This window comes from Sceloporus occidentalis, unplaced genomic scaffold (genome assembly GCF_023333645.1).
Source record: "Sceloporus occidentalis isolate IW3139 unplaced genomic scaffold, rSceOcc1.0.p SCAF_1, whole genome shotgun sequence".
Classification (NCBI taxonomy): Eukaryota; Metazoa; Chordata; class Lepidosauria; order Squamata; family Phrynosomatidae; genus Sceloporus; species Sceloporus occidentalis.
The window spans coordinates 165,880,225-165,894,352 of NW_028316981.1; the positions used below are offsets into that span (position 1 = coordinate 165,880,225).

At 41.6% G+C, this 14,128-nt stretch overlaps 1 protein-coding gene across 4 annotated transcripts in view; it reads left to right on the plus strand.

Annotated features, from left to right (window-relative positions):
• Positions 1-6,892, plus strand: part of CBX5 (chromobox 5) — a 54,506-nt gene extending 47,614 nt beyond the window's left edge. For all 4 annotated transcript variants that reach the window (XM_089481135.1, XM_089481118.1, XM_089481144.1 and 1 more), the window contains one exon: positions 1,169-6,892. In XM_089481135.1, coding sequence (XP_089337261.1) covers positions 1,169-1,319 — 151 coding nt within the window. In that variant the 3' untranslated portion in view covers positions 1,320-6,892. The remainder of the gene's footprint in view (positions 1-1,168) is intronic.
• Positions 6,893-14,128: the final 7,236 nt, after the last annotated feature.

The following is a 14,128-nucleotide window of genomic DNA, read 5'->3' on the forward strand; positions in this document are numbered from 1 at the left end:
GTCCGCTTTCAGTTTACTCCATCAACAGTTCTTCACAAGTTTTTTTTTATAAGAACTCGTGCTGAATACACAGAATCTCTTAAACCTAAAATGAAACACAGAAAATATGTGCAGGTGGACATCTAGAATATTGGCTAAGATGATCTTTTCTTTTTTCCTTTCTTTTCTTTGCCTCCTTACCTCCTCTTCTCATTGTCTATTAATACAAAAGGCAAGCTTATGTTTCATCCAGTTTGTTCACTTTGCCTGGTGGTTTGTACAATTGTGTATTTCTCTGTGTGGTTTCCTCATTTGTTATTCATGAGACATAAATACAAAATATGATGCTCCATGTGGAGTGAGCAAATGTTTACGTGTGGATCTGTGTGCATTACAGATCAATCCTCCCAAAATGACAATGAAAGAAAATGGTGTTTGCCAGCTGCATAATTTAAAAGTGCTTGTATTAAAAAATGTTATAAAAATTTGTTACTTGTTTAATTATTAATTGAAGGCATATTTTAGGCAATTAACATTTTAAAGCTTTTTTGATCCAATTAACTGATTAAATGTTGGCCTACCTGGAAGACTAGGTAGGTTACTGGAAGGTTCCTGGAAAGACTGAAGGGAGGTTATAAAAGCTTTTAAGAGTGTGCTGAAGTCTTAATTGTTCTTTTTTTTTTAAAAAAAAACCTACCTTTTAATCACATTAAATTCTGTTATAAATTGTTTTTAAATGTTAGTTTAGTTCACTTTTAATGCTGATCTGTTGTATACTTAAATTGTATTAATGTTAATTTGTAAGTGGCCTTGAGTCCTGGTTTGTGAGGAGGGGGGTATAAATAAAGTTGATCATCATTGTCTTGGAAAGAAAGGCAGTTGCTAACCAAAGTATCTTTACTTTTTTAAAAACCTGGCCAAGGCAAGTACATAAAATGCAAACTAAAATACTCACCACATGTAGTGGCTCAAAATCTTCAACTGCTGGAGTTGCCTGCCCTTCTGGTCCCCAGGGTAATTGACAGCTTAAATTATGTGGGTTTATGTCCTCTGGTCATGACTGCTGTCTTTGGGGTTATATGTGCCCAGAATGTAATTTCTCTTCATGTTCTACCCCATTAAGTGGAATGTCCCTGCTTGATCAACTAGTGACCAGTCCTCCTTTTGTTATTCTTGCTTCCTTCTTCAGGAAAGACACAGATGAGGCTGACCTGGTTCTAGCGAAAGAAGCCAATGTGAAGTGTCCTCAAATTGTGATAGCATTTTATGAAGAGAGACTGACCTGGCATGCATATCCAGAAGATGCTGAAAACAAAGAGCGGGAAGCAGTGAAAAGCTAAACTGGCGGGGGTCCCCCATCTGTCCGTATAGTTGTACATATCTTCCCCCTTTCCCCTCTGCCCAAATCCATCCATAAAAAGTGTGCTTATTACTGTGCTCAACAGGAGAAATGTTGATATTGGTTGGTTTAGTCCTACATAAATAGTGGGAGTTGCGTTTTGGTTCACTTTAAGAAATTGACATGCTGTGTGTGTTCTTCCTTCCCCTTGTCCCATAATCCCCCCAAAATTAGTTCTCACTTTGAAATCCCTCTCAGAACCTCGAGAGCTTTTCTCCTCCCCTGCCTGGCAGTTTGGTTTGGCCCCTTCACTTCTCCAATTTGCATGTGGAGAGATGTTGTCTCCTATTGCTCTGGAGGGTTGTAGTAAAAGAGTCAGGAAGCTGCCTGCATTTGGGGAAGATCCATTTAGTTTGACATATGTTTTGGATTCTGAGATTTCTCAAATGTCAGTTAAGCCAGAACAATGTGTGGGCTATTTCTAGTTGTTTTCAGATCTGCTGATCTTAATTGGGCATTGAGTTCCAGGATGTTGAATAACAGTTCTCATCCTGGTTCCCACTGCCTTCCTCACTTGCATGAACCCCAGCTGTTCCCCTTCAACACTCTTTATTTTCTGTAGTTTCAAGTCAAAAACAGGTAAATCAGAGGAGGAAGCCAGCAGATACCAAGTAGCTGGTCAGGACAGCCCCCACTCCCTTCAACCTGTCAGATCTAGTAATCTTCCATGCTCTCCTCTTTGTGTTTCTTGATTTGCATTACCCATGCACTGCTTGATGTGCAGCCCAGCCAGATCTTATGCCCTACTTGAGATATTTCTCTGCCACTGCCTGTTCCAAAAAAGGCCAAACATTGTTATTCCAAAATTAGGATGAATCCCTGAGGTGCTTCTTTACCATACTGGTGTACACATAGCTGATCTCATCTGATTTCAGAAACTAAGCAGGATGAGACCTGATTAGTAGTTAGAGCAGAGATCTCCAGCTAAGGCTAGGAAGGAGTCTTGGCTGAAACCCTGGAAGGTCACTGCTGCCAGTCAGTGTTGACAGTACTGGCCTAATTGGACCAATGGTCTGAGCTGATGTAAACCAACTTCCTATATTCTTCAGCCTAGTAATCTTTTTTCAGAAGAGCTCTTTTGTTCTGGGATCTGGGCCTACACCTCCTTCCATTAGAAGCAATTTATCAGAGGTACATCTTAAAGGAAAATAACTTTGTGTGCACCCTTTAACTAGCAGGGACCCCCGGTCATGCCTTATCACATAGCACACCAATCTAGATGCATCTCAAGTGCAAGAATGGTTCCAGATTGGTCTTGGTGTTCTTTGTAATTGGTGCCTAGACCAGTTGTTTTCACCAACAGCAGTGTGGCAGGCAGACAATTCCATGTTTAAGGTATTTGGGGGCTGTTGATAATGTCATTCCAGCAGTTGTTTTCCTCTTGTTCCTGATGATGAGGGGCTGGAGGACCAAATCACAGAAAAACAAGTAGAGTAGAATTTCCCTTGTTAGTGTTCCCTTTTTCCAGTGCCCATGCATGTTTTTCTCCACATGGAATGTCTGTATTGTGTAGTTTAGTCGAGATTTCAAGGCTTTTCCCCCCATCTTCACTCTCCCTCACTCCAGATAAATTTTGCTGCTACTTTTGACAGTAAAAGGCAAAACTGACAGTATTAACATTGATCAACACTAGCCTCTCGCCTGCTCAGTTTTTGGATCCCAATTAAGGGCCATACATGCTTGATGGGAGCTTGCAATTTGAAGTAGGCTAAACATCATATACTCACTCTGTAGAATTGTAGTGTAGATCCTCTTTCAAGCTCTAGCTTTTATTTAGCTCTTTTACCAATGCCTCATTACTTCCTGTTCTCTTTGACAGTTACTTTTTTGAGTGAGAAGACAGTCAGAGCTGTTTTCTGCTAATGTTAGATAGCAAAACCCCTGTTTGGTACCTCTGCTTGCTTGCTTTTCACTTTTTTGAATATTTATGTTCTCTGCTTCCCTACAGTAGACAACAGAAGTGTTACATCTATTCATCTTTTCTATGCCCTTTCTATTGCCTCAGCCTTGTCACTTTTATCAGGAATTGCTACTTGTTTGTAGTTTCGATGTAGCAACCTGAGTTGAATTTGTGCTGCCGCTAGTGACTCTTATGCCACCAGTAAACTTTCTTACCTCCAGGACAATTGTCAGGCATAAAAGCCTGCTGTGTGGCTAAATGTACAGCTATATTTAGAAAAATTTTGAAGCCATGGGGAGAAAAAACAAGGTTTTTTTTCAGAAAAGAAAATGAAATTTTCAGAACAAATGGAAATAATATTGATAAGAGTATCTTTTATGTGTTGAAAATCCATGGATCAGATATGGATCCTGCAATTGGAAATATGTTTCCCATTGTACAGTTCTGCAGCAGAAACTAAATAATACTGAAATTTCTCCATCCTGCACTTCTAGCAACAACTGTTACCTTGGCTGTTAAGGCCAGGAACAAGTTAAAACAAGTTAAATTCTGGAGCATGTAGACTGTATAAGAGAAATCTCCTTTAATATCCTTGTTGAGGAACCAAGTCTGAGACCCTTTCTTATGATAAGCACACCAGCTTGATTAGGTCAGACAGTGCTTCTTGCTCTTGTTTTGGTAAATCACTAAGGAGAGTGCATAGTTGAGCATGGGATGAACATCTTTTAATTTCTTCTTTTCTATTACATGCTTATATGCAAGTGGATGCACACACAAACAACACAGCACGAACATTATCTCTTTTTGCAAGCTGCTGGTGTTCCTATCTAGAACTAAAAAAAATCTCTGGCAATTGGAAGCACTTCTGTATCATTTTGAAAAGCAAGCAAACCACGAACCTGTTAGGAAATTGATAAGCGTTTGATACTGTTATTGTTCATCATTTTAAATAATCCCCCTCCCATAAGACTCATTGACAATTCTATTCTTATGCAAGTATTTGTGCTATGATTTCTCAGAGATGTGCATGCATGTGTTCTTAAAAGATCTGCTCACATATGCAGCCCAGTTTCCCTTTGTGAGTGTATACACGTGACAGGTGTTTTCCCAGGTAGGGAGAATAGTTAGCGATAATTAGCATGTCTTCCCCCTCTCCTTTATTTTTTTGGGGATGTGCCATTAGTCAGATATAGTACACAGAACCTTCTCAGTTGGACACATTAGACAAGAGCTTGGAGGTGTTTAAAGCACCTTGTCAAGTTATATGCACCAACAAAATGAATCAGCTGGACACATGGAAGGGCTGCTTAACCTGCTGTAGTAGAGAAACAGGAAATCTCTCTCAGACTTCTCAAGGGAGGGAAATGTAAGGAACAAAATCTACAAAGTTTCACAATGTGAACCACTGCTGTGCTTCAGCCCTGTTCAAAAGAGCTCTTTTTCTAGAAGAAGTTTTTAAAAATAAAATCCAAAAAGCATAGCCAAATTCCTAGGTGCCAGAAAAAAGGAAGTCTTTTCCTGCTTTTCAGTTTCCTCCCTTCTGCTGAAAATCCTGTAACGTGTGTGTGTTTCTTAGTGCAGTAGAATTAGCCAGCTGATTCAAAACATCCAGGATTTCTAGCCAGACATGCTGCATTTAGGTGGATTCTGAACTGATCCCACCTCCTCACTCTTTGGCTCCTGGTCTCAAATGTTTCAATGGCAAAACAAAGCATTTTGATGTTAGCTTTTTGGTGTTATCTTACATTTGGAAGTTGTGGGGATGGGATATATGTGTGTGTGATAGGTGGGGAGGTTTGAACTTCAAATCTGGGCTTTCACAAAAGATTTGTAACTGTTGTGTTCATGTATTTTATTTTATTTTTTCATTTAATTTTTTTTGTCTTTTTGGGGGAGCATTGAGTACTTCCCTTTCTGAGTTCATTATCGTTTAACTTCTTGGAGAGACATTCAATTTGCAGATTCAGTCTTTGCCACATCCCATTCTTAGCATGCTGTCAAAAATGAATTGTTACCCTGAGTTGCCTAGGAGAATGAAATAAAATAGAGAGCAAGAGAATTAATTTTGTTTTAATTAAACTCATTAATTTTTTGATTGATGGTCTAATTTTTACCTGGGGTGGCCTCTAAATCTTTTCTTGTTATACTGGCTGTAATGATACTCTGTTTCCTCCCATTAGTGGGGACAGTAGAAAAGGCAGAAGGAGAAAAGAAAGAGAGAAAAAAGTCTATTCAGCATGCGTTAGATTTTCTCTGATTACTTATGTCACAGCTGCCTTTTAATTGCAAGGTTACCCAGTGCATTTAGTTTTATCTGGAACTTTAGCCAAAGTTGTTGGGTCTGCCCATCCCCACAGCAAAATGCTGTGTTTTGGCTATCCTGATTCCTGCTCTCTGGTTTGAAATTTAGAAGGCCACCTTAATTCCTAAATCGGAGAACTTTAAAAATGCCATTTGTAGAGTCTGGTTTCCAAGAGACAAAAAGGCACAATTCATTGGGAATTTCATCTCTGCCAGCTCTTTAGTAATAAATTTGAGCTGAACAAGAGAGAAATCTGGGTGGATAACCTACTGTATCCCTTTGGAGGCAAATGCCCAGATTTTTTTTCTTCTTGAGAGCTAAATTCTTTGTGGCTTATGATTTAATTTTAATTCCACCCACCACCCTTACTGGTTGGATCCAACCATATATTTAGTAGACAAAGTGGTCTGTACTGGGTGCTTTTATCAATTTGGTGTCCATCTAGCTGTTCTGGATGCAGCCCCCCACCCCCACCCCAAGCATGGCCACTGATTAGGAATGGTGGGTTCGAAGTTGGAGAAACATGGATCATAACAAACTGAAGCCACAGTTTACCATGCTCCGAACGTTATAAAAGTAAAAGTTCAAAGGACCTGTGAATACTTGGCTGGATTCAGACGGAAAAACAAGCACAACTATATACAGTGTAATAGTGTGAAAGGCTCATGGAAGTTTGCTGCTAAGACAGTAGTGCTGGGCAAAGAAATGAAACTATAATTGAATATTACATGTATTTGTTACAGTTACATTTTACTTCCAATGACCTGAAGGCAGCATATGCTTTCCTCCTCCCCACTCTTATCCTGACAAGATTGTGGGGACAGTTAGTCTCTCTCAACCTTACCTATCCGCATAATGCTGTGTAAGGTAAGTCAGGCTGAGAGAGTGACTGGGTCCCGGCTTACTCCATGAATTCTATGGCTCAATCGGGACTAGAACCTGAATTTCTTAGGTCCCAGTCTTAATGCTCTTTCTGGCAAGAAGCCTCTTCTGGGGGATGGGTGAGGCATGGAAGTGTCAACTCCCTACCAATGTTAGCAACATGCTGCCATCCACAACAGATTGTTGAAGAGTGTGTGCGTGTGTGTGTGTCAGCCCTCCTTTTTGGTGACATTTTAGCCAATCCCTTTAATTCTGAGCTAATGTATGTTACGCTGGTTTTTAAAGTGTTAAAATAATTTTTAAACAAGGAGTTATTTGTTGTACAATTTGACATGTTACAAAAACAACCCCCTCTCTTCTGCCCTGTATCCCTTATCCCCTCTCTTTCATACTTCTTGTATTGGTTCTAATAAATGTTTACTTTTCAATACAGGCTGTTGTCCTTTTCCCCCCTGATTTTTTTAAGCTTTACCCTATCTGCATTTGAATCTACTTGCCACATAGATCTAGAATCCATTCCAGAGAGGAAGAGCAGTCACCAGCAGCAGAAGAAAGTGGTGCTAATGCAAGCAGTTTGGTTACTTTCTCTACCATACCTGAGGCCCTGAGTGACAATATTATTCATAGCAGTGGGCTAAAGCTTTTTCTGAACTAGAACCTATTCTTAGTCTCAAATAATAATAATAAAATAATAAAAAAAACTTTTATTTTTATCCTGCATTCCTGTGAAGAGACAATAAAAGCAGCTCACAACACATTAAAATATACACACTCAATATTATGTCTCAAATCCCCCCCCCCTTAAAACAGGATTAAACATGATACCATTAAAATTGGAGATTATCTGTTAATAACAATAAAATATAACAAGGACAGAGTATTGGGCTAATACATGATGTGAGGGGCGATCATTCTGTGGCCGGACACTTTTATTCAGGAAAGGCCTGCTGGAAGAGATCCAACTTGACAGCTTTTTAAAAACTGTCTAAGCTGGCAATTTGACGGATCTTGTCCGGCAGGCCGTTCCATAGTGTGGGAGCAATTGCAGAGAAGGCCCTCTGGGAGGTAGTCTGGTTTTTAAAGGCTGCAATAGATTCCTCCCAGATGATTTGAGTGTGCGGGGTGGATTATATGGGAGTAAGCAATCCTTCAAATAGGCTTGACCCAAACCATTCAGGGCTTTAAAGGTTGTAACCAACACCTTGTACTGTGCCTGGAAACTAATAGGCAGCCCGTTGTTACTCGGAGACTCCTAGTTTTTCCGGCAACCAGCCTGGCTGCCATATTTTGCACTAGTTGAAGGTTCTGGACAAGGCACAAGGGTAGCCCCATGTAGAGCACATCACAGAAATCGAGTCGTGAAGTTATCAGTGCATGTACTACAGTTTCTAGGTCCTTTACTTCCAGGAAAGGGTGCAGCTGGCCTATCAGCCAGAGCTGATAACAGGTGCTCCTGATCGTCGCATTCACTTGGTTCGTCATGTGAAGCAACAGATCTAGGAGCATCCCCAGACTGCGAACAGTCCTTTGTGGAGAGCGTGACCCCATCCAGGACTGGAGGTTGCAACCCTATACCTGGTTTGGTGGCCCCTACTGTATGTACTCTGTTTTGTCTGGATTCAGCTTGAGTTTGTTTTTCCTCATCCAGCCCATTACTCCCTCAAGACACTGACTGATGGGAGAAATGCCATCTTTTGTCATAGCTGCTGACCAGGACATGGAGAAGTATATTTTACAGTGGATCCTTGTTATACGCTGGGGTTTGGTTCCAAGATCCCCCGTGTATAACAAAATCCGTGTATGCTCAAGTCCCATTAAGTATAATGACATAGCAAAATGGTGTCCCTAATAAAAAATGGAACATAAGGTAAATTTATACTTTTTTGGAACATTTTCAAACCGTGTATGCTTAAATCCATGTATAAAAAATCCGTGTATAAAAAGGGCCGACTGTACTGATAACACCCTGCCCCATGTCTGCAAATGATTTCTCCCAGCAGCTTCATATAAATATTGAATAGCATTGGGGACAGTATGGCGCCTTGAGGGACACCACATTTAAGCTCCATTTTTGAGAAGTGACTGTCCCTGAGCATCACTCTCTGAAATCTACCCGAGAGAAAGGACTGGAACCACTGGAGTGCAGTGCCACTGATTTCTAACTCTCCCAGGCATTCCAAGAGGATGGCTTTTTATCTCCCTATTTTAAGTTCTGTTCATTTCTTCTTTCTGGAACATAATCAGGAGTTTGTAGTTCCTGGTGGAAAATAGATTCCACATTTTTCAGCCATTCGGTCATGGCATTTGGACAGAGAGGAGCAGAACAGGAAACTGAAGGTGCTGACATTATGAGATCACATCTTGACTACATTCTGCAGGAGGATAAAAAAGGCTGGAAATCCTAGCCAATCAAGGTGCCTTTCTGCATAGTCCTTTTTGCATGTTTGGGCCATTTCTGGGTGGAGAGTGTAACAGTGGTGAAGTGGGATGGCATAATGGGAATTGCCTTTCAGAGAGTATTTTATGCCTTCTGCTTCACAGGTTTATGGAAAACAGCAAAAACTGCAATTGGGCATGGAATGTTGCTAATAATAAAAAGTGATAAAGACTCACTACAAGCACAATATATGTAGTTAGGCATAACTGCTGCTTATAACGTTTTGCAAAGACACAGTGCAGCTGGTAGTATCTTTCAGAAGACTGCCCCATGTATGAACTCTTTTGGGATAGCTTGGTTGTACAAAGATAAATTATACTAATATAATAAATATAAATAAAATCCAAATATGATTATATTCCTGCATGTCAGAGGTTGGTCCTTGTGGTCTCTTCCACCTCTTGATCCTTTTTCCTGGCACAAATACTGTACAAATATAGTAGTGTGACTCCTTTATGATTGATATCCTTCAGAGGATCATGCCCCAGTTGCAGCAGTTAACCAATTAATATTTTATTTTTCAAAAAGCAAACTGCTTTTATAATACATTTTAAATATGCTTGTGATTATTACCTTATGGGGATATGGTGGGTACATTACTGTGAATCACCTCCTTCAGCTTTTAGATCCCAAGCAATCTTAGAAAACACACTCCAGAACATTTCCATCTGCTGTAACATATGATTTTGGCTGAAGTCATGTTCAGGTTCATGTGGATAGACTGACAGTGGCTAGCAGTGAGGAAAAGTACACCTATTCTTCACTGTAGTCCATTGTAGTAAATTTGTCATTAGGTAGAGACGCTTCCTTGCCTAATGCACAACTACCAAAGTGTCCATTATCACAGACAGACCTGGTCAAGGGCATAGGAAAAGGAAGGCTTGCCTTAATATTCTCCACAGGAGAAAAATCACAGTATTAAGTGACTGTGGACGGGGCTGGTTGCACGTTGAAATGAAACACGTGTCCTGAGCACACAGAAGCCCACGTGCGCAACAAACTTACACTTCTAGTGCAGCAGTAACATAAACTTTAATAGGAACTTCCCAAACAGAACTCTTCAACAATAATAACTCTAAGTCCCGATCCCAACCCTTTGCCTGTCCTCAAGATAAGCTTCCTCAGGGCTGGGGTCTCTCTTGGGAGCCGGGTCCGTGCTCTTGCTGAGTTCGCCGCCCTCCCGAATGCTTCTCCAGGGGCTCCACTTCCGCCTTTTCACGCTCTCTAGGAATAGGCCCCGCTTCCCACTTGTCTCCTTTGGAGTCCCACCACTGTCCTTCCAAGCCGCTCCCTCCTGGCTGCCTCCACCCTTCAGGGTCCAGGTAAGTAAAGTCCCCTTCCTCCTGAGGGTTTCTTAACAGTACCTCCTCGTGAGGCCCTCGTCCTCGGCCACCAGACCTTCTTTGGAGAGAAGCCGGGGCCCCGTTCCTCTGGGGGCTTCTCTTTACTATCTCTGTCCCTTTCGCGGGGACGCCTTCCTCTTCCAGTGGTCTGGCAAAAAGTTCTGCGCCTTCCCCCCATTTCCTCTAATCACCAGAGTGAGAGCAAAACTATGCACCTACAGATCGGACGCGATCCTAATCACCCCTTGGTGGCCGAGGCAGCCGTGGCTTGCTCCCCTGTTCCATCTCTTCAATAACCAATTCTGGACTGTGCCGCTCTGTCCCGACCTCCTGACCCTTCATGACGGTCGGGTTCACCACCCTGACATGGACACTCTCCGTGGCGTGGAGGATTCGGCCCTGACCTGACTCTCGGTAGTGGTCCAAGAGATCATCCTGGCTTCCCGAAAGCCTTCCACTCAGCGCTCCTACACCTTAAATGGGCTAATTTTTTGACTTTCCTGTCCTCAATGGGACTCACCTCTTCGGAAGTAAATGTCTGTGTTGTCTTGGACTTCCTACACCACCTCTGGGCTCTCCATTTCGTCCTTAAAATACTACCTTGCGGCCATCTGTGCCCACTATCAATTCTCCGGCTGGCCATCTTTCTTCAGTAACACACTCATGAAGAAATTTTTCAAAGGCCTTGCCAAGACCACCAGCATTGAACCCGATCCCGGCTTGGGACCTCCTGCTCATCTTAGCAGCACTCACTACCTCACCCTTTGAACCTCTGACTTCCTGTGACCTCAGGCTCCTCACCTAGAAGGCAGCCTTCTTGGTAGTGAACTCTGTGCCCTCTGTACGGACTCTCTGTACTTGAAATTTTTTAAGGACAAAGTTGTCCTCCCCCCAGACATTTCCTTTCTACCAAAGGTCGTGTCCACCTTTCATCTCAGTCAAGACATCATTCTCCCAATGCTAGCCCCGAACCCGACCACCGACACTAAGTGCTGTCTCCATTTTATTGATCTCAGGCTGGCGCTAGCCTTCTACCTCGACAGGACTGCATCGTCTCGTCGTTCTCCCAGACTTTTTGTCTGCTATTTCAGCCCCAAAAAGGGGTTTCCAGTCACACCTCAACATTTCTCCAAATGGGTGACTTCCACAATCCTCCTCTCTTATGAGATTTTTGGGAAGACTCCATCTGATCAAATTCGAGCCTATTCCACCAGGGCGGTAGCTTCATCGTCAACCTTCCACCAGGGCGGTAGCTTCATCTTCAACTTTCCTCTCCAGAATTCTCTTGGAGGACATTTGCAAGGCTGTGGTATGGTCACAACCTTTGAACTTTATCAAGCACTACAGACTTTGTACCTGACACCAACGTGAAGCAGCCTTTGGCAGAGCTGTTGTCCTTTCTGGCATGAACTAAGGTTAGTTGGCACCTGTCAAATAACTGACAATCACACTGTTTTCTGGTTTAATATTTTATTTATTACCAGGACACTCCCTCCTCCACAGAGGACTAAACTTGCCAGTCTAACCCATTTGTGTGCTTCACAGAGACCACGAAGAATGACAGGTTGCTTACCTGTAACTGTAATTCTTCAAGTGGTCATCTGCTAATCCACACAAATCCCACCCATCTTCTCCTCTGTCGTGTCCTTCTCTCTTCCTTGTCTGCTCTTACGGCGGACCTTTTGGAACTGAGAAAGGGTGGGAAGACCTCCTGCCTATATGGTAGGTGGGCGGAACTACTGCCAAAAAGTCTTCCCTAACGATTCCTGTAGGATCTGGAAATGCTGTGCAGGCACAGAATAACCCATTTGTGTGGATTCGCAGATGACCACTCAAAGAACTACAGTTATAGGTAAGCAACCTGTCCTTTCTAATCTACTGTCTTAATTATCTGTAGGAAAGATTGGCACTGAATCAGCCTTAAGAATGTATATGGCTTGCAACAACAACAACAACAACAACAAATTATTTATTATTATTATTATTATTATTATTATTATTATTATTAATACCCCCTTCAGCCAAAAAGCTATCAGAGCAGTTTACAAATTGTTAATTAGACATTTCTCTGCCCTCAGGCTTACAATCTAAAGAGACAAGACACAAAAGGAGAAGGGAATGGCAGTGGGGAAGGGAAAAGTCTAGCAGATCTTCTTTGCCTCGGAGGCCTGGACCAAGGCAGATGGACTGGAGGGAGGGTCCTTCTTCTTACTCATTAGGTACTGAGTAAACATGGGTGAACTTTTTTGTATATATATTTAAAAAAACTAATGCAAAGATTTGTACAGTGGTTTGTATTGTGAAGAAGATTGTGGAAGAAATCCAAATAGAAGCATGCATGAAGGAAGCTTTGCTTTCTTTTGATGATGTGCCTGGTAATACTTGTCACTGACAGCAACACATCCTGCTTGTAGGCTTTGTACAAACTGTCTGTTTGGGCCCTATGGGAAACAGGATGCTGGTCAAAACCAAATATATGCTGGATGGAAGATTCTGAGCACAGCAGTCCAGAAAAAGTAAATCTTGCAATGTAGATTTCTGGTATGATTGTGAAGTACTTAGATATACAGCTTGAGTCTAACTTATTCAAAATGCTTAACACCAGAAGTGTTTCGGATTTTGAAATGTTTGTGCATGTGCACACACACACACACACACACACACACAAGCAAGCACAAAGAATGAGATTGCAGACATGGGACCCAAGTCTAAACATTAAATTCATTTATATTTCATATACACCTGAAGGTAATTGTATACACAATATTGTTAATATTTTTGTGCCTGAAACAAAGTTTGTTTAAACTGAATCATCAGAAAACAATGGTGTCTCTATCTCAGCCATCCATGTGGACAATTTTGGATTTTAGAGTACTTCAGAATTTGGGATTGCAGGTAAGGGAGACTCAATGTATATTACCAAAATGAAGATGAACAACAATAATGAAACTTTTTTACTGCTTTCATGCTACCCGTTTAGTATTGCTATTACTTGCCCAGTTAATTTTAATGTAGAATCTGAAATAATAGCCACTCTAAAGTGGACATGTATATTTTTGTTAGGAAACGTTTGTAATCATGACCCAGGATACAAGTGGTGAAGCAGGATTTGCAGTCCAAGGAAATGTGAGATGCATATGCAATGGAATCCAGAGTGGGAACAATAGCAGCTTGTACCATAACAGTAACTGTTTTAGGAGTGGAATAGTAATACACTCATCCCTCCATATTTGCGGCTTTGATTATTCACAGATTTGATTAATATGTTCTCTCTAGGAATATCTAAGTCCTCCAGTGCAACTCTATGGCCAACTTTAACTAAAAGTCACACTGAAGGACCTAGAGATTCCTAGAGAGAATACTCTAGTAGGCATTTTGTAGCTCCTCCACTGCAGTTCTATGGTCAGTGTCTGTCAGACGTTGACCACAGAGTTGCACTGGAAGATCTTGAGATTCCTAAAGAGGTGTCCTCTCAGGTAAAAACATGGTGTTTTTGTTATTTGCAGTTTTTCCATATTCACAGGGGTCGTATGTCCCTAACCCTAGTGAATATGGAGGGACAAGTGTAATTCTAGTAGAATTCTTGTGAATGTCCAAAGAGAAGAGGGAAGAGCAGGTCTTGCACGAGCCTCAGAGAGCCAATCCACTATTTCTTCACTGGTCACAGCTTCTTGTGCCCTTGATGGTGATTCTGTTTCTCCAAGTCCAGGAGATCATTTGAAGATGCTCTCTGCTGTGGTCAATGGTGCATCCAGCCTTTCTTTTGTCATGGTGGGCTTCAATTAATAGATACTGCACATACAGTGACTCCTGAAGCACAATGTCAAGAGGCTGATTGAAAAGTAGACAGAAGAATGCTATCTGGTGGGTAAGTATGGTTAGATTG